Below are 27,550 nucleotides of genomic sequence, written 5' to 3' on the forward strand. Positions count from 1 at the left end.
TCTTCTATCCTTGTGCGGACCTAAAATCACCAAAAGTCCCCACAAGGACTGTGTGTGTGCAGCATCGTCGGGCCCTCCGTGCTCCTTAGAGGGTCCTTCCCTAATGACGCCGTTGAGAGCCATTCAGCTCAGACAGAGAGACACAGCAGCCCAGCCATCAATCAGACACACACACACACACACACACACACACACATGGATCGAGAGCACGCATACACACTCACAGAGAGTAAACACACAGGCAGGCAGGAAGGAAAACACATGGATGGGCACACATACACACATACTGAGTGACATGCTGCTATCTGTCACTAGACATAGGAGTAAAATGCCACAGATGGGGAATACGTGTGTGTGTGTGTGTGTGTGTGCGTGCGTGCGTGCGCGTGTGCGCGTGTGTGTGGAAAATAGCTTACTTGTATGTATGATTGCACACCACAAGGTTCTCTGTATGTACCCATTAGGGCTGACCCCATTTAATCGACTGGTCGACTGAGATTTTCTTTTAGTTGAGCAGTCGCAAATATATATAAAAAAAATTATGGCACACGAGACACCTGTCTGATTCACGCCTCTCTGAGTGGGCTAATCCACTGTGGAGACTGCAACACCAGTATCAGCAGTAGTAGATTTACTGTTAATTCCCATCATTTATCATCTACAATGTTTGTTTGGTTAAGATTATTTCTGTTAATGCATTTGATATATTATTATTCCACTCTTACCGTCGTCATTGAAGGAGTGACCACATGTGCAGAGCAAATGTTGTCAATTTATTCATTCTCTTTTGTTTGGAGCTCTCCTGTGAATCTTGAGTAGTAGGCCATAGAAGTAGGCCTAGGCTGGCAGGCCTGCGTGCAAATGTAGGCCTTTAAATGTACTCATTTGGGGTTCTGAAACTATTTTCCGATTGTCTTAACTCACCATCACCTCAAACAGAATGTAAATAAAGTCTGTTTCTACATCCATTGAGTGACATTATTCCGCAACGTAGCTTATTTGAAAAATCTCTCCCTTTTGATAACCATTCAGCATGAAACGGGGGAAAAAATGCCATGCTCTGATCCAGTGGAAACATCATAAAATATGCCTACCTGATTACTTCTAATCCCTTGCAAAAATAGCCTACAGCTGTGTCTGTCTGGAGCTCACTGTTACAGGAAACTCTGAGGGTCCAGAATATTTTAGAAAATGTTGCACACTTGCTAGCATGAGCTTCAGGCTGGTTCAAGTTGATAGTTGATACAATGCTTCAAGTTCCTTGCAGACAGGCCATGCGTAGCTAATGTGATTTCTAGGATATTTTCTACCTGCAGGCTGCAATGTTTTTATTTGTTGGGTTTATGTAGGCTATTTTTACATATTGGCAATAGAAGTTACTTTCAGAATTGTATCATTTTCATTTAGATAGAATTTTGATTAACGACATGACATTGATTTGTAGATATGAAGACTTCATTTTAAATGAAATAGTTTAACAAAAATGTGCGGATGAAAATCATTGCTGGCACAGAGATCAGGAAAAATGGTACAAATTGGCACTCCAAATGGAAAAGGATGCCAACTGCTGGGGTACTTAATACCTGCAACTTCAGGAGTATAATGGCAGAATCTGGGATGGCCAGCAGCAGCGAGCAGCGGGAACAGGACGGTCAGGAACACATTTTTTATTCTGATTAGGATGTATCGATCTCTGGCTCCCTCTTGAGTAATTTCTGTCTCGATGTTTTATCACTGTGCTTAAAGCATCAGACAAGCTCAGTAGCCAACATAGAGTTGATTTTATTCTAACATTGGGTTTGTCTTACAGTGCTTTCAGAAAGTATTCAGACCCCTTGGCCTTTTCCACATTTTGTTACATTACATTACAGCCTTATTCTAAATTGGATTAAATATTTTTTCCCCTCGGCAATCTACACACCACTGCATAATGACAAAGCGAAAACAGGTTTTTAGCAAAACAAAAATCACATTTATTACAAATAAAAACAGAAATACCTTATTTACATGAGTATTCAAACCCTGTTTCCATTTAACATCCTTGAGATGTTTCTACAACTTGATCGGAGTCCACATGATTTGGAAAGGCACACACCTGTCTATATAAGGTCCCACAGTTAACAGTGCATGTCAGAGCAAAAACAAAGCCATGAGGTCGAAGGAATTGTCTGTAGAGCTCCGAGACAGGATTGTGTTGAGGCACGGATCTGGGAAAGGGTACCAAAACATTTCTGCAGCATTGAAGGTCCCCAAAAACACAGTGGCCTCCATCATTCTTAAACGGAAGAAGTTTGGACTCAAGTCAAGACTCTTCCTAGAGCTGGCCACCCGGTTGAACTGAGCAATCGGGGGTGAAGGGCCTTGGTCAGGGAGGTGACCAAGAACCCAATGGTCACTCTGACAGAGCTCCAGAGTTCCTCTGTGGAGATGGGAAAACCTTCCAGAAGGACAATCATCTCTGCAGTAACCCAACAGCCTTTATGGTAGTGGCCAGATGGAAGCCACGCCTCAGTTTGAAACCAAGATTGAACCCTTTGGCCGGAATGCCAAGTGTCACGTATGGAGGAAACCTTGCACCATCCCTACGGTGAAGAATGTTGGTGGCAGCATCAAGCCGTGGGGGTGTTTTTCAGTGGCAGGGACTGGTAGAATAGTCAGGGTCGAGGAAAAGATGAACTGAGCAAAGTACAGAGAGATCCTTGATGAAAACCTGCTCCAGAGAGCTCAGGACCTCAGACTGGGGTGAAGTTTCACCTTCCAACAGGACAACAACCCTAAGCACACAGCCAAGACAACGCAGGAGTAGCTACGGAACAAGTCTCTGAATGTCTTTGAGCTGCTTAGCCAGAGCCCGGACTTGAACCCAATGAAAATAGCCAAGAAGACTCTAGGCTATAATCGTTGTCTAAGGTGCTTCAACAAAGTACTCAGTAAAGAGTCTGAATACTTATGTAAATTTGATATTCCATTTTCTACAAACCTGTTTTTGCTTTGTCATTATGGGGTATTGTGATGTCATTATGGGGTATTGTGATGTCATTATGGGGTATTGTGATGTCATTATGGGGTATTGTGTGTAGATTGATGAGGGGGGAAACAATACAATCGAACAAGGCTGTAAAGTAAAAGAATGTGGATAAAGTCAAGGGGTCTGAATACTTTCTGAATGCACTGAAAATGGAAAAATACACATTTAAAACTGTCCACTAATCGATTGGTCGAGAGAAAAGATGACTCCCGGTCAACCAAGATTTTTTGGTTTTTTTTTTGTCGGGGACAGCCCTAGTGCCCATTGTGTGTGAGTGCATATATTGGAGAGAATGCTTGTGTATACAGGTGTTAGCAGAATGCATATGTTAGTGTGTGCGTGTGTGTTTGTGTATCGAGTTAGTGTGTGTGTGAGAGTGTGTCCAGTCCCCTGACAGGGATGTGGTGATTGAAAGTGACTGTGGTGTTTCAGTGTCACAGCAGCAGAGGTGACGCTGTCTCTCTCTCGGTCAGACTCCTCTCACTTTCTATTCACATCAACATACACATGACGTGCCCCCTCTTTCTCTCTCTATCTCTCCATCTATCTCTTTTATTTAATTTGTATTATTAAAGGAGGACAAAAACAACCATTTTTACAGCTATTTCTGTGTTGTTACAGTTGAAGTCGGAGGTTTACATACACCTAATACATTTAAACTCAGGTTTTCACAATTCCTGAAATTTAATCATGGTAAAACGTCGTTGTCTTAAGTCAGTTAGGATCACCACTATACTTTAAGAATGTGAAATGTCAGAATAATAGCAGAGAGAATTATTTATTTCAGCTTTTATTTCTTTCATCACATTCCCAGTGGGTCAGAAGTTTACATACACTCAATTAGTATTTGGTAGCATTGCCTTTAAAGGGTCTTACTTGGGGAAAACATTTCGGGTAGCCCTCCACAAACTTCCCACAATAAGTTGTGTGAATTTTGGCCCATTCCGCCTGACAGAGCTGGTGTAACTGAGTCAGGTTTGTAGGCCTCCTTGCTCACACACGCATTTTCAGTTCTGCCCACACATTTTCTATAGGATTGAGGTCAGGGCTTGCCGATGGCCACTCCAATACCTTGACTTTGTTGTCCTTCAGCCATTTTGCCACAACTTTGGGAGTATGCTTGGGGTTATTGGAGCGGCAGGTAGCCTAGTGGTTAGAGCATTGGACTTGTAACCGAAATGGTTGCAAGATCAAATCCCCGATCTGACAAGGTAAAAATCAGCAGTTCTGCTTCTGAACAAGACAGTTACCCCACTGTTCCAGGCTGTCATTGAAAATAAGAACATGTTCTTAACTGACTTGCCTAGTTAAATAAGTAACTTGTCCATTTGGAAGACTTCCTGACTGATGTCTTGAGATGTTGCTTCAATACAGTGCCTTGCGAAAGTATTCGGCCCCCTTGAACTTTGCGACCTTTTGCCACATTTCAGGCTTCAAACATAAAGATATAAAACTGTATTTTTTTGTGAAGAATCAACAACAAGTGGGACACAATCATGAAGTGGAACGACATTTATTGGATATTTCAAACTTTTTTAACAATTCAAAAACTGAAAAATTGGGCGTGCAAAATTATTCAGCCCCCTTAAGTTAATACTTTGTAGCGCCACCTTTTGCTGCGATTACAGCTGTAAGTCGCTTGGGGTATGTCTCTATCAGTTTTGCACATCGAGAGACTGACATTTTTTCCCATTCCTCCTTGCAAAACAGCTCAAGCTCAGTGAGGTTGGATGAAGAGCATTTGTGAACAGCAGTTTTCAGTTCTTTCCACAGATTCTCGATTGGATTCAGGTCTGGACTTTGACTTGGCCATTCTAACACCTGGATATGTTTATTTTTGAACCATTCCATTGTAGATTTTGCTTTATGTTTTGGATCATTGTCTTGTTGGAAGACAAATCTTCGTCCCAGTCTCAGGTCTTTTGCAGACTCCATCAGGTTTTCTTCCAGAATGGTCCTGTATTTGGCTCCATCCATCTTCCCATCAATTTTAACCATCTTCCCTGTCCCTGCTGAAGAAAATCAGGCCCAAACCATGATGCTGCCACCACCATGTTTGACAGTGGGGATGGTGTGTTCATGGTGATGAGCTGTGTTGCTTTTACGCCAAACATAACGTTTTGCATTGTTGCCAAAAAGTTCAATTTTGGTTTCATCTGACCAGAGCACCTTCTTCCACATGTTTGGTGTGTCTCCCAGGTGGCTTGTGGCAAACTTTAAATTACACTTTTAATGGATATCTTTAAGAAATGGCTTTCTTCTTGCCACTCTTCCATAAAGGCCAGATTTGTGCAATATACGACTGATTGTTGTCCTATGGACAGAGTCTCCCACCTCAGCTGTAGATCTCTGCAGTTCATCCAGAGTGATCATGGGCCTCTTGGCTGCATCTCTGATCAGTCTTCTCCTTGTATGAGCTGAAAGTTTAGAGGGACGGCCAGGTCTTGGTAGATTTGCAGTGGTCTGATACTCCTTCCATTTCAATATTATCGCTTGCACAGTGCTCCTTGGGATGTTTAAAGCTTGGGAAATATTTTTGTATCCAAATCCGGCTTTAAACTTCTTCACAACAGTATCTCGGACCTGTCTGGTGTGTTCCTTGTTCTTCATGATGCTCTCTGCGCTTTTAACGGACCTCTGAGACTATCACAGTGCAAGTGCATTTATACGGAGACTTGATTACACACAGGTGGATTGTATTTATCATCATTAGTCATTTAGGTCAACATTGGATCATTCAGAGATCCTCACTGAACTTCTGGAGAGAGTTTGCTGCACTGAAAGTAAAGGGGCTGAATAATTTTGCAAGCCCAATTTTTCAGTTTTTGATTTGTTAAAAAAGTTTGAAATATCCAATAAATGTCGTTCCACTTCATGATTGTGTCCCACTTGTTGTTGATTCTACACAAAAAAATACAGTTTTATATCTTTATGTTTGAAGCCTGGAATGTGGCAAAAGGTCGCAAAGTTCAAGGGGGCCGAATACTTTCGCAAGGCACTGTATATCCACATAATTTCCTTTCCTTATAATGCCATCTATTTTGTGAAGTGCACCAGTCCCTCCTGCAACATGATGCTGCCACCTCCGTCCTTTGTGGTTGGGATGGTGTTCTTTGGCTTGCAAGCCTCCCCCTCTTTCCTCCAAACATAAAGATGGTCATGATGGACAAACAGTTCTATTTTTGTTTCATCAGACCAGAGGACATTTCTCTAAAAACGATGATCTTTGTCCTCATGTGCAGTTGCAAACTGTAGTCTGGCTTTTTTATGGCGGTTTTGGAGCAGTGGCTTCTTCCTTGCTGAACGCCCTTTCAGGTTATGTTGATACAGGACTCATTTTAATGTGGATATAGATACTTTGTACCTGTTTCCTGTCATGTATTGTCATGTTGTGTCTTTCTGTCCTTTCCTTTCACCCTGTCTCCCTCTGCTGGTCGTCTTAGGTTACCTTTTCTCCCCCGCTTTCCCCCAGCTGTTCCTTGTCTCCTCTTGACTACCTCGTCACCCCTTCTCCCACCTGTTCCCCTTTTCCCTCTGATTAGTCCCCTATATCTCTCTCTGTTTTTGTTCCTGTCCTTGTCGGATTCTTGTTTGTTGTGTTTCATGCCTGAACCAGACTATCGTCATGTTTGCTGTAACCTTGTCCTGTCCTGTCGGAATCTGCCGGTCTGTCTGAACCTACCTATGTTTGGTAATTAAAGAAGCTCTGTTAAGTTAATTCGCTTTTGGGTCCTCATTCACTCACCGTAACAGAAGAATCCGACCAAGAATGGACCCAGCGACTTCGGATCCTCTCCACTCAGCCGTCGAGATCCAGGGAGCGATGCTAGGCAGACACGAGCAGGAATTGTCTGCTGCTCGACATGCCGTTGAGACCCTGGCCACCCAAGTCTCCAACCTCACAGAACAGGTTCACCATCTCCGCCTCGATCCACCGGCCACTTCCAGGGCTTTCGAATCTCCGGAGCCCAGAATCAATAACCCGCCGTGTTACTCTGGGGAGCCCACTGAATGCCGCTCGTTCCTCACCCAGTGTGATATTGTGTTTTCTCTCCAGCCCAACACTTACGCCAGGAGCACTGCTCGTGTCGCCTACGTCATATCTCTCCTTACTGGACGGGCTCGTGAGTGGGGCACGGCAATCTGGGAGGCAAGGGCTGAGTGTACTAACCAGTATCAGGACTTTAAGGAGGAGATGATACGGGTTTTTGATCGATCTGTTTTTGGGGAGGAGGCTTCCAGGGCCCTGTCTTCCCTATGTCAAGGCAATCGATCCATAACTGACTACTCTATTGAGTTTCGCACTCTTGCTGCCTCCAGTGGCTGGAACGAGCCGGCCTTGCTCGCTCGTCTTCTGGAGGGTCTCCGCGCAGAGGTAAAGGATGAGATTCTCTCCCGGGAGGTTCCTTCCAGCGTGGATTCCTTGATTGAACTCGCTATTCGCATTGAGCGACGGGTTGATCTTCGTCACCGAGCTCGTGGAAAGGAGCTCGCGCTCTCCGTTGCCCCCCTCTCCGCATCACTACCATCTTCCTCTGCCGGCTCGGGAGCTGAGCCTATGCAGCTGGGAGGTATCCGCATCTCGACTAAGGAGAGGGAACGGAGAATCACCAACCGCCTCTGTCTCTATTGCGGTTCTGCTGGTCATTTTGTCACTTCATGTCCAGTAAAAGCCAGAGCTCATCAGTAAGCGGAGGGCTACTGGTGAGCGCTACTACTCCTGTCTCTCCTTCAAGATCCTGCACTACCTTGTCGGTCCATCTACGCTGGACCGGTTCGTCAGCTTCCTGCAGTGCCTTAATAGACTCTGGGGCGGAGGGCTGTTTTATGGACGAGACCTGGGCTCGGGAACATGACATTCCTCTCAGACAGTTAAGGGAGTCCACGGCCTTGTTCGCCCTGGATGGTAGTCCTCTCCCCAGGATTCAGCGTGAGACGCTACCTTTAACCCTCACTGTTTCTGGTAATCATAGCGAAACCATTTCTTTTTTGATTTTTCGTTCACCTTTTACACCTGTTGTTTTGGGCCATCCCTGGCTAGTTTGTCATAATCCTTCCATTAATTGGTCTAGTAATTCTATCCTCTCCTGGAACGTCTCTTGTCATGTGAAATGTTTAATGTCTGCTATCCCTCCTGTTTCCTCTGTCTCTTCTTCACAGGAGGAGCCTGGTGATTTGACAGGGGTGCCGGAGGAATATCACGATCTGCGCACGGTGTTCAGTCGGTCCAGGGCCACCTCTCTTCCTCCACACCGGTCGTATGATTGTAGTATTGATCTCCTTCCGGGAACCACTCCCCCCCGGGGTAGACTATACTCTCTGTCGGCTCCCGAACGTAAGGCTCTCGAGGATTATTTGTCTGTAGCTCTTGACGCCGGTACCATAGTCCCCTCCTCCTCTCCCGCCGGAGTGGGGTTTTTTTTTGTCAAGAAGAAGGACGGGTCTCTGCGCCCCTGCATAGATTATCGAGGGCTGAATGACATAACAGTTAAGAATCGTTATCCGCTTCCTCTTATGTCTTCAGCCTTCGAGATCCTGCAGGGAGCCAGGTTTTTCACTAAGTTGGACCTTCGTAACGCTTACCATCTCGTGCGCATCAGGGAGGGGGACGAGTGGAAGACGGCGTTTAACACTCCGTTAGGGCACTTTGAATACCGGGTTCTTCCTTTCGGCCTCGCTAACGCTCCAGCTGTCTTTCAGGCATTAGTCAATGATGTCCTGAGAGACATGCTGAACATCTTTGTTTTCGTTTACCTTGACGATATCCTGATTTTTTCACCGTCACTCCAGATTCATCTTCAGCACGTTCGACGTGTCCTCCAGCGCCTTTTAGAGAATTGTCTTTTTGTGAAGGCTGAGAAGTGCACTTTTCATGCCTCCTCCGTCACATTTCTCGGTTCTGTTATTTCCGCTGAAGGCATTAAGATGGATCCCGCTAAGGTCCAAGCTGTCATTGATTGGCCCGCCCCTAAGTCACGCGTCGAGCTGCAGCGCTTTCTCGGCTTCGCGAACTTCTATCGTCGTTTCATCCGTAATTTCGGTCAGGTGGCAGCTCCTCTCACAGCCCTTACTTCTGTCAAGACGTGCTTTAAGTGGTCCGTTTCCGCCCAGGGAGCTTTTGATCTCCTCAAGAATCGTTTTACATCCGCTCCTATCCTTGTTACACCTGACGTCTCTAGACAGTTCGTTGTCGAGGTTGACGCGTCAGAGGTGGGCGTGGGAGCCATTCTTTCTCAGCGCTCCCTCTCTGACGACAAGGTCCACCCATGCGCGTATTTTTCTCATCGCCTGTCGCCGTCGGAACGTAACTATGATGTGGGAAACCGCGAACTGCTCGCCATCCGGTTAGCCCTAGGCGAATGGCGACAGTGGTTGGAGGGGGCGACCGTTCCTTTTGTCGTTTGGACTGACCATAGGAACCTTGAGTACATCCGTTCTGCCAAACGACTTAATGCGCGTCAGGCGCGTTGGGCGCTGTTTTTCGCTCGTTTCGAGTTCGTGATTTCTTATCGTCCGGGCTCTAAGAACACCAAGCCTGATGCTTTATCTCGTCTCTTCAGTTCTTCAGTAGCCTCCACTGACCCCGAGGGGATTCTCCCTGAGGGGCGTGTTGTCGGGTTGACTGTCTGGGGAATTGAGAGGCAGGTAAAGCAAGCGCTCACTCACACTCCGTCGCCGCGCGCTTGTCCTAGGAACCTTCTTTTCGTTCCCGTTCCTACTCGTCTGGCCGTTCTTCAGTGGGCTCACTCTGCCAAGTTAGCCGGCCACCCTGGCGTTCGGGGTACGCTTGCTTCCATTCGCCAGCGTTTTTGGTGGCCCACCCGGGAGCATGACACGCGTCGTTTCGTGGCTGCTTGTTCGGTCTGCGCGCAGACTAAGTCCGGTAACTCTCCTCCTGCCGGCCGTCTCAGGCCGCTTCCCATTCCCTCTCGACCGTGGTCTCACATCGCCTTAGATTTTGTCACCGGACTGCCTTCGTCAGCGGGGAAGACTGTTATTCTTACGGTTGTCGATAGGTTCTCTAAGGCGGCTCATTTCATTCCCCTTGCTAAGCTTCCTTCTGCTAAAGAGACGGCACAAATCATCATCGAGAATGTTTTCAGAATTCATGGCCTTCCGTCAGACGTCGTTTCGGACAGAGGTCCGCAATTCACGTCTCAATTTTGGAGGGAGTTTTGCCGTTTGATTGGGGCTTCCGTCAGTCTCTCTTCCGGCTTTCACCCCCAGTCTAACGGTCAAGCAGAACGGGCCAATCAGACTATTGGTCGCATCTTACGCAGTCTTTCTTTTCGCAACCCTGCGTCTTGGTCAGAACAGCTCCCCTGGGCAGAATACGCCCACAACTCGCTTCCTTCGTCTGCGACCGGGCTATCTCCTTTTCAGAGTAGCCTCGGGTACCAGCCTCCGCTGTTCTCATCTCAGTTCGCCGAGTCCAGCGTCCCCTCCGCTCAGGCTTTTGTCCAACGTTGCGAGCGCACCTGGAAGAGGGTCAGGTCTGCACTTTGCCGTTATAGGACGCAGACTGTGAGGGCTGCTAATAAGCGTAGAACTAAGAGTCCTAGATATTGTCGCGGTCAGAGAGTTTGGCTCTCCACTCAGAACCTTCCCCTTAAGACGGCTTCTCGCAAGTTGACCCCGCGGTTCATTGGTCCGTTCCGTATTTCTCGGGTCATTAATCCTGTCGCAGTTCGACTTCTTCTTCCGCGATACCTTCGTCGCGTCCACCCGGTCTTCCATGTCTCCTGTATTAAGCCCGTTCTTCGCGCCCCCGCTCGTCTTCCCCCCCCCCCCCCCCATCCTTGTCGAGGGCGCACCCATCTACAGGGTCCGCAGGATTTTGGACATGCGTCCTCGGGGCCGTGGTCACCAGTACCTCGTTGATTGGGAGGGGTACGGTCCTGAGGAGAGGAGTTGGGTTCCCTCTCGGGACGTGCTGGACCGTGCGCTGATCGAGGATTTCCTCCGTTGCCGCCAGGTTTCCTCCTCGAGTGCGCCAGGAGGCGCTCGGTGAGTGGGGGGGTACTGTCATGTATTGTCATGTTGTGTCTTTCTGTCCTTTCCTTTCACCCTGTCTCCCTCTGCTGGTCGTCTTAGGTTACCTTTTCTCCCCCGCTTTCCCCCAGCTGTTCCTTGTCTCCTCTTGACTACCTCGTCACCCCTTCTCCCACCTGTTCCCCTTTTCCCTCTGATTAGTCCCCTATATCTCTCTCTGTTTTTGTTCCTGTCCTTGTCGGATTCTTGTTTGTTGTGTTTCATGCCTGAACCAGACTATCGTCATGTTTGCTGTAACCTTGTCCTGTCCTGTCGGAATCTGCCGGTCTGTCTGAACCTACCTATGTTTGGTAATTAAAGAAGCTCTGTTAAATTAATTCGCTTTTGGGTCCTCATTCACTCACCGTAACATTTCCTCCAGCATCTTCACAAGGTCGTTTGCTGTTGTTCAGGGATAGATTTGCACTTTTTGCACCAAAGTACATTCATCTCTAAGAGACAGAACGGGTCTCCTTCCTGAGCGGTATGACGGCTGCGTGGTCCCATGGTGTTTATACTTGCATATTATTGTTTGTACAGATGAACGTGGTACCTTCAGGCGTTTGGAAATTGCTCCCAAGGATGAACCGAACTTGTGGAGGTCTACCATTTTTTTTCTGGGGTCTTGGCTGATTTCTTTTGATTTTCCTATGATGTCAAGCAAAGAGGCACTGAGTTTGAAGGTAGGCTTTGAAATACATCCACAGGTTCACCTCCAATTGACTCAAATGATGTCAATTAGCCTATCAGAAGCTTCTCAAGCCATGACATCATTTTCTGGAATTTTCCAAGCTGTTTAAATGCAGTTAATTTAGTGTATGTAAACTTCTCACTAGAAACACTAGAAACACCTAATATTGAGTTGCACCCCCTACTGCCCACAGAACAGCCTCCATTTGTCAGGACATGCACTCTACAAGGTGTGGAAAGTGTTCCACAGGGATGCTGGCCCATATTGACTCCAATGTTTCCTACAATTGTTCCAAGTTTGCTGGATGTCCTTTGTGTGGTGTACCACCCTTGATACAAACAGGAAACTGTTGAGCGTGAAAAACCCAGCAGCATTGCAGTTCTTGACTCAAACCGGTGCGCCTGGCACTTACTACCATACCCCGTTCAAAGACACTTACATCTTTTGTCTTGTCCATTCAACCTCTAAATGGCACATAAACACAAACCATGTCTCAAAGCTTAAAACTCCTTCTTTAACCTGTCTCCTCCCCTTCATCTATACTGATTGAAGTGGATTTAACAAGTGACATTTATAAGGGATCATAGCTTTCACCTGGATTCACCTGGTCAGTCTATGTCATGGAAAGTGCATGTGTTCCTAATGTTTTGTACACTCAGTATACATTAAATCTGGATAGATAGTAATTAAACACATCCGGCATACATTATATAGTGTTTTCAGTCATAACTATTATAAATCATGGGCTTTTAAACCACCCCTCAGCTGCTCTCTTTCCCTTTCCCTCTCTCTTTCCCTTTCCCTCTCTCTATCCCTTTCTCTAGCTCTTTCTCCCTCTCTCTATCTCTATCCCTCTCTCTATCCCTTTCTCCCTCTTTCTATCTCTATCCCTTTCTCCCTCTCTCTTTCTCTCTCTCTCTCACACACACTATTCCTCTCTCTTTCTCCCTCTCTTTCTCCCTCTCTCTATCCCTTTCTCTCACACACACTATTCCCCTCTCTTTCTCCCTCTCTCTATCCCTTTCTCTCACACACAATATTCCCCTCTCTTTCTCCCTCTCTCTATCCCTTTCTCTCACACACAATATTCCCCTCTCTTTCTCTCTCTCTCTCTCACACACACACTATTCCCCTCTCTTTCTCCCACTCTCAATCCCTTTCTCTCACACACAATATTCCCCTCTCTTTCTCCCTCTCTCGTTCTCTGAGAAAGGACATCTGCATGTCCGCAAGGGAAACTACATGACCTCTGCCTTTCACTCATCTCTCTTTCCCTCCCTCTGGCCCGCGATCATCCACTCCCTGTTTCTTTGACACAAATGCATCTCTCCTTATTTTTCTCCCTCTGTACCTCCTTAATCTATCTCTACTCCTCCCCTCTCAGGATCTCGCTCTCATCCTTTCATCCCTTCTCTCTCCTCCTCTACCTGGCATAATCCTACCTCTCTTTCTCCCTGTCTCTCTCTCTCTACATGTTCTCCCTCTCTGTTCTCCCTGTTTTAAATATATCTGTATAGTATCTCTCTTTTCACCAAAGAGGTGAGCAGTGCTGATTTATAAAAAGCTTTTGAGAAGCTGACTCTCCAGGATCACTGACTCCAGATCAGTCGAAAACAAAAGGTTTCATTTGAGAAGCTTCTGCTGTTGGCAGGATGGCTGACTTGAGATCAGTGAATGGAAAGATGTTTCATCCTCTGCTCTCTAACAAAGACAACTAGTGTCATCTATATCTCTGTTTCTGATGGCAGCCGTCCACGTCGTGTGTGTGTGTGTGTGTGTGTGTGTGTGTGTGTGTGTGTGTGTGTTTGTTACAAAGGGACCTGCTTTTCAAAGAGGTTTGATCTGTGGTTCAGCTAGATATCAGGAGTTTTTGTGTCACACTTAGGATCTTTGAATGGTGAAGAGGAGAAAGGAGAGAGAGCGAGAGAGCGCGAGAGAGCGAGCGAGAGAGCGAGCGAGAGAGAGCGAGAGCGAGAGAGCGCGAGAGAGCGCGAGAGCGAGAGAGCGCGAGAGAGCGCGAGAGAGCGCGAGAGAGCGCGAGAGAGCGCGAGAGAGAGCGAGAGAGAGCGAGAGAGAGCGAGAGAGAGCGAGAGAGAGAGAGCGCGAGAGAGCGCGAGAGAGCGCGAGAGAGAGCGAGAGAGAGCGAGAGAGAGCGAGAGAGAGCGAGAGAGAGAGAGCGAGAGCGAGAGCGAGAGCGAGAGAGAGGGAGAGAGAGAGGGAGAGAGAAAGAGAGTGTGAGATGAAAAAGATTTACAATGCTTTGTGAAATCTCTGACACTTTTACAACAAAGTATTTTTATCTTCTCTCACTCTCTTCCTGAGTTCGATCCAACATTTCTCTCTCTCATATCAGTCTACGTTCCAGCTCATTTAGTCCACTGTCTATACATTCCCACATGCTAAAGGTGCGGGCTAATTACAAGATATTTGCCTGAGGGATGGACTCATACATACATCTGCACTTTACACTCCAAACGTGCACACATGCACTGATGTTTACACACACACACACAAACACACACACACACACACACACACACACACACACACACACACACACACACACACACACACACACACACACACACACACTCTCTCTACTACTGGCTGATTACAATATTAATCAAATGCATGTACATGCATACACACATCATAATGGCACTCTAAATGAGCAAAACACACTTGAAAAAACTCTACAGTACACACTTATAACATCAAATAATTGACCCAGACCGTACGCAACCTCTACTCATAGAATTACACATACACACTTGCACACGCACAAAAACAGACAGCTTGTCAACATCGAATCATCCATCTTCTCCCAATATTCCACACACATCTCTTTCTCTCTCCCTCCATCCCTCTATCTCTGCATCTGTCTGTGTGTGTGACCTTGCATTTGAGCCCTCATTGATCAGGGCTGGAGCTGTCAATCGATCCCAAACCTGTCCGAGGGACGATAAAACACTCCCGTCCATACTGTGGATACCCCGGATGGCAGGTGTGGCTAGGCAGTGTAGACCGTGATTGGGGCTGTAGAATGGATCTGGCAAATCTGTAGTTCTTATCTGGACACTTCATAACACAGCAGGCAGCTATTGTTGCTGGTTGTGGTGGGCAAACACACCTGATCTAACACACACACCTGATCTAACACACACACACACACACACACACACACACACACACACACACACACACACCCTACACTCCTCAACCCAAGTCAAATCACAAATCACAAACACACTGAAACTGTAAGGCAAATATAGAACAGAAATAGCTAGGTTTTGGGAATGGATTTGGTTCCTCTCTTTCTCTCTCTCTCTGAAACAGTAAATCTGGATCCCAGGTGAAAAGAGCATTAACACAGTAAATCTGGATTCTAGGTGAAAAGAGCATTAATACAGTAAATCTGGATCCTAGGTAAAAAAGAGCATTAACACAGTAAATCTGGATCACAGGTGAAAAGAGCATTCACACAGTAAATCTGGATCCTAGGTGAAAAGAGCATTAACACAGTAAATCTGGATCCCAGGTGAAAAGAGCATTAACACAGTAAATCTGGATCCTAGGTGAAAAGAGCATTAACACAGTAAATCTGGATCCTAGGAGAAAAGAGCATTAATACAGTAGATCTGGATCCTAGGTGAAAAGAGCATTAATACAGTAGATCTGGATCCTAGGTGAAAAGAGCATTACTACAGTAAATCTGGATCCTAGGTGAAAAGAGCATTAATACAGTAGATCTGGATGCCAGGTGGAAAGAGCATTAATACAGTAAATCTGGATCCTAGGTGAAAAGAGCATTAATACAGTAAATCTGGATCACAGGTGAAAAGAGCATTAATACCATGAATGGGGCTTCCAGGTGCGTGGGAGGGAGTCTACACTATAGCAATCTAATAATGTCTGCCTTCAGGAGTTCAAAATGCAGTGTATGTATGTGTGTGTACATATGTGTGTGTTAGAGTGCTCCTGAACTCCTGAATCCATTCTAAGCTCCCTTGTTTGGTAGAGAGGCTTCGCTTGATGTAACATTAGAGAGATTTTTCCATGTGATACACACACTTGGCTTGGCTCGTGTTGATGACGTCACCACGTATTCACCCCAAACAAACCCCAAATTAACCAAAACAAAAAGCTGGACGCCATCCCCGGTCACTGCAAGGCTGGCAATAACAATAAACATGCTCTGGGCCAAATCAGCATCCACCGAGGAGAGATGGAACATAACACACTCAAACAAAGATACACACACACACACACACACCCAGGAAAAACATAACACACTTACACACAAGCGTGTACATATACACAACAGGCAAACTCTATCACCCAAAAGTTGCACAATTAGCGCACACACACACACACACACACACACACACATATCCCTCAAAACAGAATTGCTGTATAATCAGGCACACAAACACACTCCAATTCTCCCTACTCACCGATGATGTAGTAGTCAGCGTTGGTCTTGAACTCGTGTCCCCACAGGTTAGGAGAGTACTCCTGGAACTTGATGGTGAACCTCATGTCATTGTTGGGCTTGTCACAGGTGAGCAGCAGGTTGGGCGCGCCCGTCACCTCACACCTGTCCGCTTGGTCACGTGACGACACCAGATATAGCTTGTAGAACTCATACTCGGCGGGGGCCCGCTGGCTGGGCGGGTCAGACGACGGACAGATGAGGTCCAGGCGGTCCCCGATCTGAGGGTAGAGGACGTAGCCCTTATCGTCCAAAAACCTGGAGAGAGAGGGATGAAGGAGGAAAGAGAGAGGGATGGAGGAGCAAAGAGAGAGGGATGGAGGAGCAAAGAGAGAGGGATGGAGGAGCAGAGAGAGAGGGATGGAGGAAGAAAGAGAGAGGGATGGAGGAGCAAAGAGAGGGATGGAGGAGCAGAGAGAGAGGGATGGGGGAGCAAAGAGAGAGGGATGGAGGAGCAAAGAGAGAGGGATGGAGGAGGAAAGAGAGAGGGATGGAGGAGGAAAGAGAGAGGGATGGAGGAGGAAAGAGAGAGGGATGGAGGAGGAAAGAGAGAGGTTAGTGGCTTGTAACCCAAAGCAACAACATGAGACACGTGTCTCAGTCCTCGAAGGCAATTTTTCCGTTCTATTTTTATTCTCGCTCAAGGACACATGTTTATCTGGCATGTGACCCCAACCCCTCCCATACCAACCCATACCAACACCTCACCTCCCTACTCATAACTTTATTGACCTTAAATTAGTACTGAACACAGGTAAAACTAGGTATATGTTGTTCTCTAGAGAGCATAAAAATAACTGATGACATAAGCACATGTACTTTGGATGGTGTCCCTGCTTATAAACATCTGGGCATTTGGATAGATAAAAAGCATGTTGATGAGTTAGTTGAGAGGCTGAAAATAGATATGGGCTTCTTCTATAGAAATAGGTCCTGCATCTCGCTAAGTAGTAGAAAGCAGATTATTCAGTCGATGTTCATATCGGTCCTAGACAATGGCAACATCATCCAGATGAACGCAGCTGCCACTCCATTAAAGCCGCCAGATGCCGGTTATTATCGTACACTGGGCTTTCCTACGGGCTACAGTTTAAGTAGTCATTACTGCGTTCTCTACCAGAAAGTTGGTTGATGTCAGGTATGTTGATACATTGCTATGTTTTAATTTGTAAAGCCCTTTTACAAAAGTCCCACTGTACCTAACATCATGACTAAACTTTAGACATAGGAGTTACCACCCCCGGTCTCAGGGATGGTTAACTCAGGAAATTTCTTTGGTCTCTATGGAGATAGCTAAACCAGCTTAAGTTTAGTTGCACCTTAGTTGTGGAACAATCTCCAAAATGTCCTTAAAATGGATGTTTTGGTGCCTCTAGGGGAATTCAGAAAGCAGATTGAGGACCTTATTACTGATGAACGTGTTAGTTTATTATGACAGTGTACAAGGCTTGCATTTTGTATTTTTGTGTGTATTTTCTGTACTACATTTTTTTTTTTAAATAAAATAAATATCAACAGTTCTTATTAATCATGATGTTATATACCCTGGCAGCAGAGGATCAAATCAAATCAAATTTTATTTGTCACATGATTTGTAAACAACAGGTGCGGACTAACAGTGAAATGCTTACTTACGGACCGACCCTACCCAACAATGGAGAGAGAAAAATAGAAAAAAGAATAGAACAAAATTACAACACGAGGAATAAATACACAATGAGTAATGATAACTTAAGGATGTAAGGATTTCATGTAATGGACATACACAAAATAGTCCAAATTGTTGAAGCGAAATGAAAATAATTACAGAATTACAGAATTACAGAAAGCCCATAAATAATATCTGGTGCAACCAATTACCTTCAGAAGTCACGTAACTAGTTAAATAAAGTGCACCTGTGTGCAATCTAAGTGTCACATGATCTGTCACATGATCTCAGACCTGTTCTGAATTGCCCCAGAGTCTGCATCACCACTAAACAAGGGGCACCACCAAGCAAGCGGCACCATGAAGACCAAGGAGCTTTCCAAACAGGTCAGGGACAAAGTTGTAGAGAAGTACAGATCAGGGTTGGGTTATAAAAAAATATCAGAAACTTTGAACATCCCACGGAGCACCATTAAATCCATTATTAAACAATGGAAAGAATATGTTACCACAACAAACCTGCCAAGAGAGGGCCGTTCACCAAAACTCATGGACCAGGCAAGGAGGGCATTTATCAGAGAGGCAACAAAGAGACCAAAGATAACACTGAAGGAGCTGCAAAGCTCCACAGCAGAGATTGGAGTATCTGTCCATAGGACCACTTTAAGCCATACACTCTAAGAGTGGCCAGAAAAAAGCCATTGCTTAAAGAACGAAATAAGCAAACACGTTTGCTGTTTGCCAAAAGGCATGTGGGAGACTCCACAAACATTTGGAAAAAGGTACTCCGGTCAGATGCGGCTAAAATTGAGCTTTTTGGCCATCAAGAAAAACGCTATGTCTGACGCAAACCCAACACCTCTCATCACCCAGAGAACACCATCCCCACAGTAAAGCATGGTGGTGGCAGCATCATGCTGTGGGGATGTTTTTCATTGGCAGGGACTGGGAAACTGGTCAGGATTGAAGGAATGATGGATGGCATTAAATACAGGGAAATTCTTGAGGGAAACCTGTTTCAGTCTTTCAGAGATTTGAGACTGGGACGGAGGTTCACCTTCCAGCAGGACAATGACCCCAAGCATACTGCTAAAGCAACACTCTAGTGGTTTAAGGGGAAATATTTAAATGCCTTGGAACGACCTACTCAACGCCCAGACCTCAATCCAATTAAGAATCTGTGGTATGACTTAAAGATTGCTGTACAGCAGCGGAAGCCATCCAACTTGAAGGAGCTGGAGCAGTTTTGAATGAAGAATGGGCAAAAGTGGCTAGATGTGCCAAGCTTATAGAGACATACTCCAAGAGACTTGCAGCTGTATTTGCTGCAAAAGGTGGCTCTACAAAATGTTGACTTTGGGGGGTGGATAGTTATGCACACTCAAGATTTCAGTTTGTCGTCTTATTTCTTGTTTGTTTCACAATAAAAAACATTTTGCATCTCAATAAAAAACATTTACATGTTGTGTAAATCAAATGATACAAACCCCCCAAAAATATGTTTTAATTCCAGGTTGTAAGGCAACAAAATAGGAAAAATGCCAAGGGGTGAATACTTTTGCAAGCCACTGTACGACGTACTGTATAGGTTGGGGCAAAGTGACTAGGCAACAGGATAGATAATAAACAGTAGAAGCAGCACATGTCAAAAGAGTTAGTGCAAATCAGTGAGTCAGATAGTCCGGGTAGCTATTTAGCATTTTTATGGCTTGGGGTCAAGTCTTGTTTCCAGACTTGGTGCATTGGTAACACTTGCCATGCGGTAGCAGAGAGAACAGTATATGACTTGGGTGGGTGAAGTCTTTGACAATTTTTAGGGCCTTCTTCTGACACCGTCTTGTATAGAGGTCCTGAATGGCAGGGAGGTCAGCCTCAGTGATGTACTGGGCCGTACGCACTACCCTCTGTAGTGCCTTGCAGTCGGATGCCAAGCAATTGCCAAACCAAGCGGTGATGCAGCCAGTCAAGATGCTCTCAGACCGCCCTGGGAGCTTGGCAACATTTAGCCAGTCAGAACAGAGAGAGAGAAGAGGGCATTACGGACTGAGACCAACTGACTCATCCATGTATTCATTCAGAACATAACACTACTACAGCTAACAACACAAAGCACTGTTAGGCTATCTTTAATCTGTTAGCATTAGCATGTTTCGCTAGTAGTAGCAAATAGTCAATGGGGAATCAAGCCTGTGTGACCAAAGATACTTGGTCACTGAGTAGCTGTTAGCATGTTTTTGGCTAGCTGCAGACATGTAAAGTGAATGGGGAATTTAGCCAATGACCATATAGATGCTAGTGAAGAAGCTAGCCTAGCACAGTGCTAGCGTAGTAGAGGCATGCGGCAGCAGAGGAACTGGGCGTTCCTGTTGTTATCACTAAGGTCAGGAGGTTATCACTAAGCACTCACACTGGAGAGGGAAGCACTAACTGCACTCAACACACACCCCCGCACCAGGAGAAGAGAGGAGCTGGGCTGGGCCTCAAACACACACACACACACACAAACACTCACAGGCACAGACACACACGCGCAGACAGAAACACACAGGCACATAAACCATTTATAAAAGGTCTACATGCCTTCCAGTCACATAGGCGGTTGCTAAGGGGCTTCCATGTAAACAATAACATTAAGAGAGATGATGGCAGCCTAACTATGTCACAGTAGACCTGAGCTAAAGAATGGCAGAGCAAACAACGAGTCTGAGAACTGCACTTAGCTGAGGGAGGGAGAGAGGGAGAGAGGGGGAGAAGGAGGGGTGGATGGAAGGAGCCGGTGAGTGATGGAAAAAATGATACTGGGCAGGCAGGTGTAATGGTCAAAACAGAGGGAGAAGGAGGAAGAAAAAGGTATGTTTAAAAAAGAAAGAGTGAGGGGGAGAGAGACGCAGGTAGAGCAACAAGAGGGAAGAAAAGATAAAGAGAGAGCTCAAATACAGATATCTGTTCAAAAACTGAAAGGGAGAAAACAGGGAAATAGACAACGAGACAGAAATAGAGAAAAAGAGAAAGAAAAGAGGGGCAATAGAAAAACAGAAACAGTGTTTAGAGTCTTGGTAGAAATATGCTCACTGATGGTTAACAGTAGCCTCGCTTGTTGGGTGGTGCTTTGGAGGCTCATTGAGATTAGTATGTGTTTCACACCGTTCCTTCCCCTGCTTCCCTGCTACGCTCTCTCATGTCAACACAGCTAACCGGTATCACTGGGCTACTGTTACAGGACACACATAATGCTTCAATTAAAGTTCTGTACGCAACACACATCTCAACAGTCTTTCTATGCAGGACGGTTCTATAACAAAACAAACCTTGGTTCCAACGCTCACATATAACTGAGTTAAGTTAAGTAAGGTGACCTTTTAAACAACTTTATAGAGTTTGCCTTTCCAACTAAATAAATCACTTGGGACCAGACCCAGAATAAATGAACAGATGCAGCTCAACTCACTTGCCCTCAGCACCCTGCCTCTCTCCCTTTGTTGGACCGCATCTCTCTCTCTATCCCTCGCTCCCTCTCTCCCGACAGACAATAGTGCCATTCATGTGGCCACACTTTGAAACACGGAGTGGGGGATGGAGGGGCCAGAGGTGATGGAGGGAGGAGGGGGTTGAGTGAGGGAGGGGGGGGGGGGACTTTCCTCTCCTTTCTTCTCCGGGGTCTTTTATGAGGGCAGAAACATCATTTTCTCAACACCGGCCGCCGCCCTGCCTCGACCTTCACGGCTAGAGAAAAGACTGGAGTGTTAGTTTCTCTGACCCTCACCCCCTCCTCCTCTGACCTCTACTCCCTCCTTCTCTTCTATCCCCTCTCCTCATCTCCTCCCCTCTGCCCTCTCTCCGTCTGTCTCTGCTGAGTGTGTGTGTCTCTGCTGAGTGTGTGTGTGTGTGTACCATACGGTGGCTGGTTAGATAGCGTATTCGGTGCCCCACATATCCCAGATTCCTCAGAGGCAACTTGAGCCGTGTCCGAACCAAAGCCACACAGGTGCAGCCAGCGGGACAACAGGGATGTGTGTTTCTGAGTGCCTCTCTCTATCCCTGTGTGTGAGAACATGAGAATGCGGGGGTCGAAACCAACCCAACCAGCACAGACAAGACAGAGTGTTGAGTCTGTGCCCATGAGAAAAAGCCCTCAAACCCCCACAGAGGAGCTAGATAAAAATAAATTAGAGTCTTACTTCAAACCAATAGATCTCCATGATTTGTCCATTAAACTAAACACAACCTCATGTGCTACAAAGGACCCCAAAGTACATTCCCATTATTGAATAGTAAACCAGTTCTCTGGTAGATTTATGGAGCACATGCATTAACCTGTCTGGGGTAGACTCATGGTATACACCTAATCACACAGACAGGTCCTGAGCGGTCTCGGAAGGCCCCAATGTACACACACTGTCACACACACACGGATGCGGATGCGAGCACGCACACATGGAGTGCAAAGTCTTCCACACTACTGTGCAAACATCAATGCAAGTCTCATTGAGGAGACCAAAGATATACATCCATCCATACTCAGTCTACATACAGCAGGGGTTCCACAGTGCTATCACACCATTAAATAAAGACGTGGTTATCTCAAGAGCATTACTATGGTACAGAGACCTTCTTTGAGAGCACACAGAGTTTTCAGAGTAGAGAAGGTCATTGATGACAATTCGGCTGTCCCAAACGGCACACTATTCCTTATACGTTTTGTCATAGGGCCCTGGTCAAAAGGATGCAACCTTTGACTATCTTCCACTAAGGAGTCATTGCCTAGATCAGTGAGAAGAAAAGAGCAAGTGATGAGGAGGAGGAGGAGGAGGTGTGAAAGGAGAGGAAATGGAGTGAAGGAGAGTGAGAAAGAGCAAGAGAAATGGAGCAATTACATTGAAGAGAGAGAGAGAGAGAGAGAGAGAGAGAGAGAGAGAGAGAGAGAGAGAGAGAGAGAGAGAGAGAGAGAGAGAGACAGAGAGAGAGAGAGAGAGAGAGAGAGAGCGAGAGAGAGAGAGGGAGAGAGAGAGAGAGAGAGCGAGAGAGAGAGAGAGAGAGACAGAGACAGAGACAGAGAGACAGAGAGAGAGAGAGAGAGAGAGAGAGAGAGAGAGAGAGCGAGAGAGAGAGAGGGAGAGAGAGAGAGAGCGAGAGAGAGAGCGAGAGAAAGAGCAAGAGAAATGGAGCAATTACATTGAAGAGAGAGAGAGAGAGAGAGAGAGAGAGAGAGAGAGAGAGACAGAGACAGAGACAGAGACAGAGAGACAGAGAGAGAGAGAGAGAGAGAGAGAGAGAGCGAGAGAGAGAGCGAGAGAAAGGGGGAGAGGGAGAGGGAGAGATGGTCAGAGAGAGAGAAAGGGAGAGAGAGAGGGAGAGATGGTCAGAGAGAGAGAAAGGGAGAGAGAGAGGGAGAGATGGTCAGAGAGAGAGAAAGGGAGAGAGAGAGAGGGAGAGATGGTCAGAGAGATGGAGAAAGGGAGAGAGAGAGAGGGAGAGATGGTCAGAGAGAGAGAAAGGGAGAGAGAGAGAGGGAGAGATGGTCAGAGATAGAGAGATGGTCAGAGAGAGAGAAAGGGAGAGAGAGAGAGGGAGAGATGGTCAGAGAGATGGAGAAAGGGAGAGAGAGGGAGGGAGAGATGGTCAGAGAGAGAGAAAGGGAGAGAGAGAGAGGGAGAGATGGTCAGAGAGATGGAGAAAGGGAGAGAGAGAGAGAGATGGTCAGAGAGAGAGAAAGGGAGAGAGAGAGGGAGAGATGGTCAGAGAGATGGAGAAAGGGAGAGAGAGGGAGGGAGATATGGTCAGAGAGATGGAGAAAGGGAGAGAGAGAGGGAGAGATGGTCAGAGAGATGGAGAAAGGGAGAGAGAGAGAGGGAGAGATGGTCAGAGAGATGGAGAAAGGGAGAGAGAGAGAGGGAGAGATGGTCAGAGATGGAGAAAGGGAAAGAGAGAGAGGGAGAGATGGTCAGAGAGAGAGAAAGGGAGAGAGAGAGAGGGAGAGATGGTCAGAGAGATTGAGAAAGGGAGAGGGAGAGATATTCAGAGAGATGGAGAAAGGGAGAGAGAGTTGCTAACATAGAAGAACTACAAGGTTGCTGTAAAGTCACTGAGTGCTGGAAGGGCTGCTGGAATGTTTGCGGTGAGAAAGAACGACGGGAATAATGCTTTCCATATGGTTGCTTCTGACGCAGGGAGAGAGGGTGGGAGAGAAAGAGAGAGGTAGAGGGAGAGAATTAAAGAAAGAGAGGGAGAGGCAGGTAGGGCTGAGGAGGTTGTGTTTGAATAGTTAGCCAGCGTCGTGGGACTCTGAAGGTAAGAGTGTCCTTGTCACTGCAGTGCACAGCATCCCTCATCAGCACACACACTGATCGCCACACACACACAGATCTACACACACCCTCCCTTCCGTCTGTCCGGAGGCGGTCTGGAATGCCGCAGCGCTAGTGTCACATCCAGTACACATCACACACCCGGTAACCACGGAGACATGGGATGCAGGCACGCTGATGGCTTGGCCTTTCTAAAGAACACACATCCAAAATCCTTCTCTCTCTCTCTCCCTTCCATCTCTCTCCCTTCCATCTCTCTCTCCCTTCCACCTCTCTCTCCCTTCCAGCTGTCTCTCCCTTCCATCTCTCTCTCCCTTCCATCTCTCTCTCCCTTCTCTCTCTCCCTTCCATCTCTCTCTCCCTTCTCTCTCTCCCTTCCATCTCTCTCTCCCTTCTCTCTCTCCCCCTTCCATCTCTCTCCCTTCCATCTCTGTCTCCCTTCTCTCTCTCTCTCCCTTCCATCTCTCTCTCCCTTCTCTCTCTCTCTCCCTTCCATCTCTCTCTCCCTTCTCTCTCTCTCCCTTCCATCTCTCTCTCCCCCTTCCATATTTCTCTCCCTTCTCTCTCTCTCCCTTCCATCTCTCTCTCCCTTCCATCTCTCTCCCTTCCATCTCCCTCTCCCTTCTCTCTCTCTCTCCCTTCCATCTCTCTCTCCCTTCCATCTCTCTCCCTTCCATCTCTCTCTCCCTTCGCTCTCTCTCTCCCTTCGCTCTCTCTCTCCCTTCGCTCTCTCTCTCCCTTCGCTCTCTCTCTCCCTTCGCTCTCTCTCTCCCTTCCATCTCTCTCTCCCTTCTCTCTCTCTCCCTTCTCTCTCTCCCTTCCATCTCTCTCTCCCTTCTCTCTCTCTCCCTTCCATCTCTCTCTCCCTTCTCTCTCTCTCCCTTCCATCTCTCTCTCCCTTCCATCTCTCTCCCTTCTCTCTCTCTCTCCCTTCCATCTCTCTCTCCCTTCCATCTCTCTCTCCCTTCCATCTCTCTCCCTTCCATCTCTCTCTCGCTCCCTTCCATCTCTCTCTCCCTTCCATCTCTCTCCCTTCTCTCTCTCTCTCCCTTCCATCTCTCTCTCCCTTCCATCTCTCTCTCCCTTCCATCTCTCTCCCTTCCATCTCTCTCTCGCTCCCTTCCATCTCTCTCTCCCTTCCATCTCTCTCCCTTCTCTCTCTCTCTCCCTTCCATCTCTCTCTCTCCCTTCCATCTCTCTCTCCCTTCCATCTCTCTCTCCCTTCCATCTCTCTCCCTTCTCTCTCTCTCTCCCTTCCATCTCTCTCTCTCCCTTCCATCTCTCTCTCTCTCCCTTCCACCTCTCTCTCCCTTCCCTCTCTCTCTCCCTTCTCTCTCTCTCCCTTCCATCTCTCTCTCCCTTCCATCTCTCTCTCCCTTCCATCTCTCTCTCCCTTCCATCTCTCTCTCCCTTCTCTCTCTCTCTCCCTTCTCTCTCTCTCTCCCTTCTCTCTCTCTCTCCCTTCTCTCTCTCTCTCCCTTCTCTCTCTCTCTCCCTTCCATCTCTCTCCCTTCCATCTCTCTCCCTTCTCTCTCTCTCTCCCTTCCATCTCTCTCCCTTCCATCTCTCTCTCCCTTCCATCTCTCTCTCCCTTCTCTCTCTCTCTCTCCCTTCTCTCTCTCTCTCCCTTCCATCTCTCTCTCCCTTCCATCTCTCTCTCCCTTCCATCTCTCTCTCCCTTCCATCTCTCTCTCCCTTCCATCTCTCTCTCCCTTCCATCTCTCTCTCCATTCCATCTCTCTCTCCATTCCATCTCTCTCTCCCTTCCATCTCTCTCTCCATTCCATCTCTCTCTCCCTTCCATCTCTCTCTCCCTTCCATCTCTCTCTCCCTTCCATCTCTCTCTCCCTTCCATCTCTCTCTCCCTTCCATCTCTCTCTCCCTTCCTTCTCTCTCTCCCTTCCATCTCTCTCTCTCCCTTCCTTCTCTCTCTCCCTTCCTTCTCTCTCTCCCTTCCTTCTCTCTCTCCCTTCCTTCTCTCTCTCCCTTCCTTCTCTCTCTCCCTTCCTATCTACCCCTTCACACTTTTTTTCTTTTTTGGTCGTTCTATTTCATTTTAGAGAGAGGATCAGCTTAATATTGCGGAAAGAATGTTGCTTCCAATGTAATTGTGTGCATCATTTCCAATCCCCCATATTTTTTTGGTAAATATAAATCTTTTGCCACATTTCAGGCTTCAAACATAAAGATATAAAACTGTATTTTTTTGTGAAGAATCAACAACAAGTGGGACACAATCATGAAGTGGAACGACATTTATTGGATATTTCAAACTTTTTGAACAATTCAAAAACTGAAAAATTGGGCGTGCAAAATTATTCAGCCCCCTTAAGTTAATACTTTGTAGCGCCACCTTTTGCTGCGATTACAGCTGTAAGTCGCTTGGGGTATGTCTCTATCAGTTTTGCACATCGAGAGACTGACATTTTTTCCCATTCCTCCTTGCAAAACAGCTCAAGCTCAGTGAGGTTGGATGGAGAGCATTTGTGAACAGCAGTTTTCAGTTCTTTCCACAGATTCTTGATTGGATTCAGGTCTGGACTTTGACTTGGCCATTCTAACACCTGGATATGTTTATTTTTGAACCATTCCATTGTAGATTTTGCTTTATGTTTTGGATCAATGTCTTGTTGGAAGACAAATCTCCGTCCCAGTCTCAGGTCTTTTGCAGACTCCATCAGGTTTTCTTCCAGAATGGTCCTGTATTTGGCTCCATCCATCTTCCCATCAATTTTAACCATCTTCCCTGTCCCTGCTGAAGAAAAGCAGGCCCAAACCATGATGCTGCCACCACCATGTTTGACAGTGGGGATGGTGTGTTCAGGGTGATGGGCTGTGTTGCTTTTACGCCAAACATAACGTTTTGCATTGTTGCCAAAAAGTTCAATTTTGGTTTCATCTGACCAGAGCACCTTCTTCCACATGTTTGGTGTGTCTCCCAGGTGGCTTGTGGCAAACTTTAAACAACACTTTTTATGGATATCTTTAAGAAATGGCTTTCTTCTTGCCACTCTTCCATAAAGGCCAGATTTGTGCAATATACGACTGATTGCTGTCCTATGGACAGAGTCTCCCATCTCAGCTGTAGATCTCTGCAGTTCATCCAGAGTGATCATGGGCCTCTTGGCTGCATCTCTGATCAGTCTTCTCCTTGTATGAGCTGAAAGTTTAGAAGGACGGCCAGGTCTTGGTAGATTTGCAGTGGTCTGATACTCCTTCCATTTCAATATTATCGCTTGCACAGTGCTCCTTGGGATGTTTAAAGCTTGGGAAATATTTTTGTATCCAAATCCGGCTTTAAACTTCTTCGCAACAGTATCTCGGACCTGCCTGGTGTGTTCCTTGTTCTTCATGA

At 46.6% G+C, this 27,550-nt stretch overlaps 1 protein-coding gene across 1 annotated transcript in view; it reads right to left on the reverse strand.

Moving 5' to 3' along the window:
- Positions 1 to 27,550, reverse strand: part of LOC110531650 (ephrin-B2) — a 122,851-nt gene that overhangs the window by 52,787 nt on the left and 42,514 nt on the right. The window contains exon 2 of the mRNA XM_036987496.1: positions 16,205 to 16,500. Within this exon, the coding sequence (XP_036843391.1) occupies positions 16,205 to 16,500 (296 nt within the window). The remainder of the gene's footprint in view (positions 1 to 16,204; positions 16,501 to 27,550) is intronic.

Source organism: Oncorhynchus mykiss, chromosome 9 (assembly GCF_013265735.2).
Source record: "Oncorhynchus mykiss isolate Arlee chromosome 9, USDA_OmykA_1.1, whole genome shotgun sequence".
Taxonomy (NCBI): domain Eukaryota; kingdom Metazoa; phylum Chordata; class Actinopteri; order Salmoniformes; family Salmonidae; genus Oncorhynchus; species Oncorhynchus mykiss.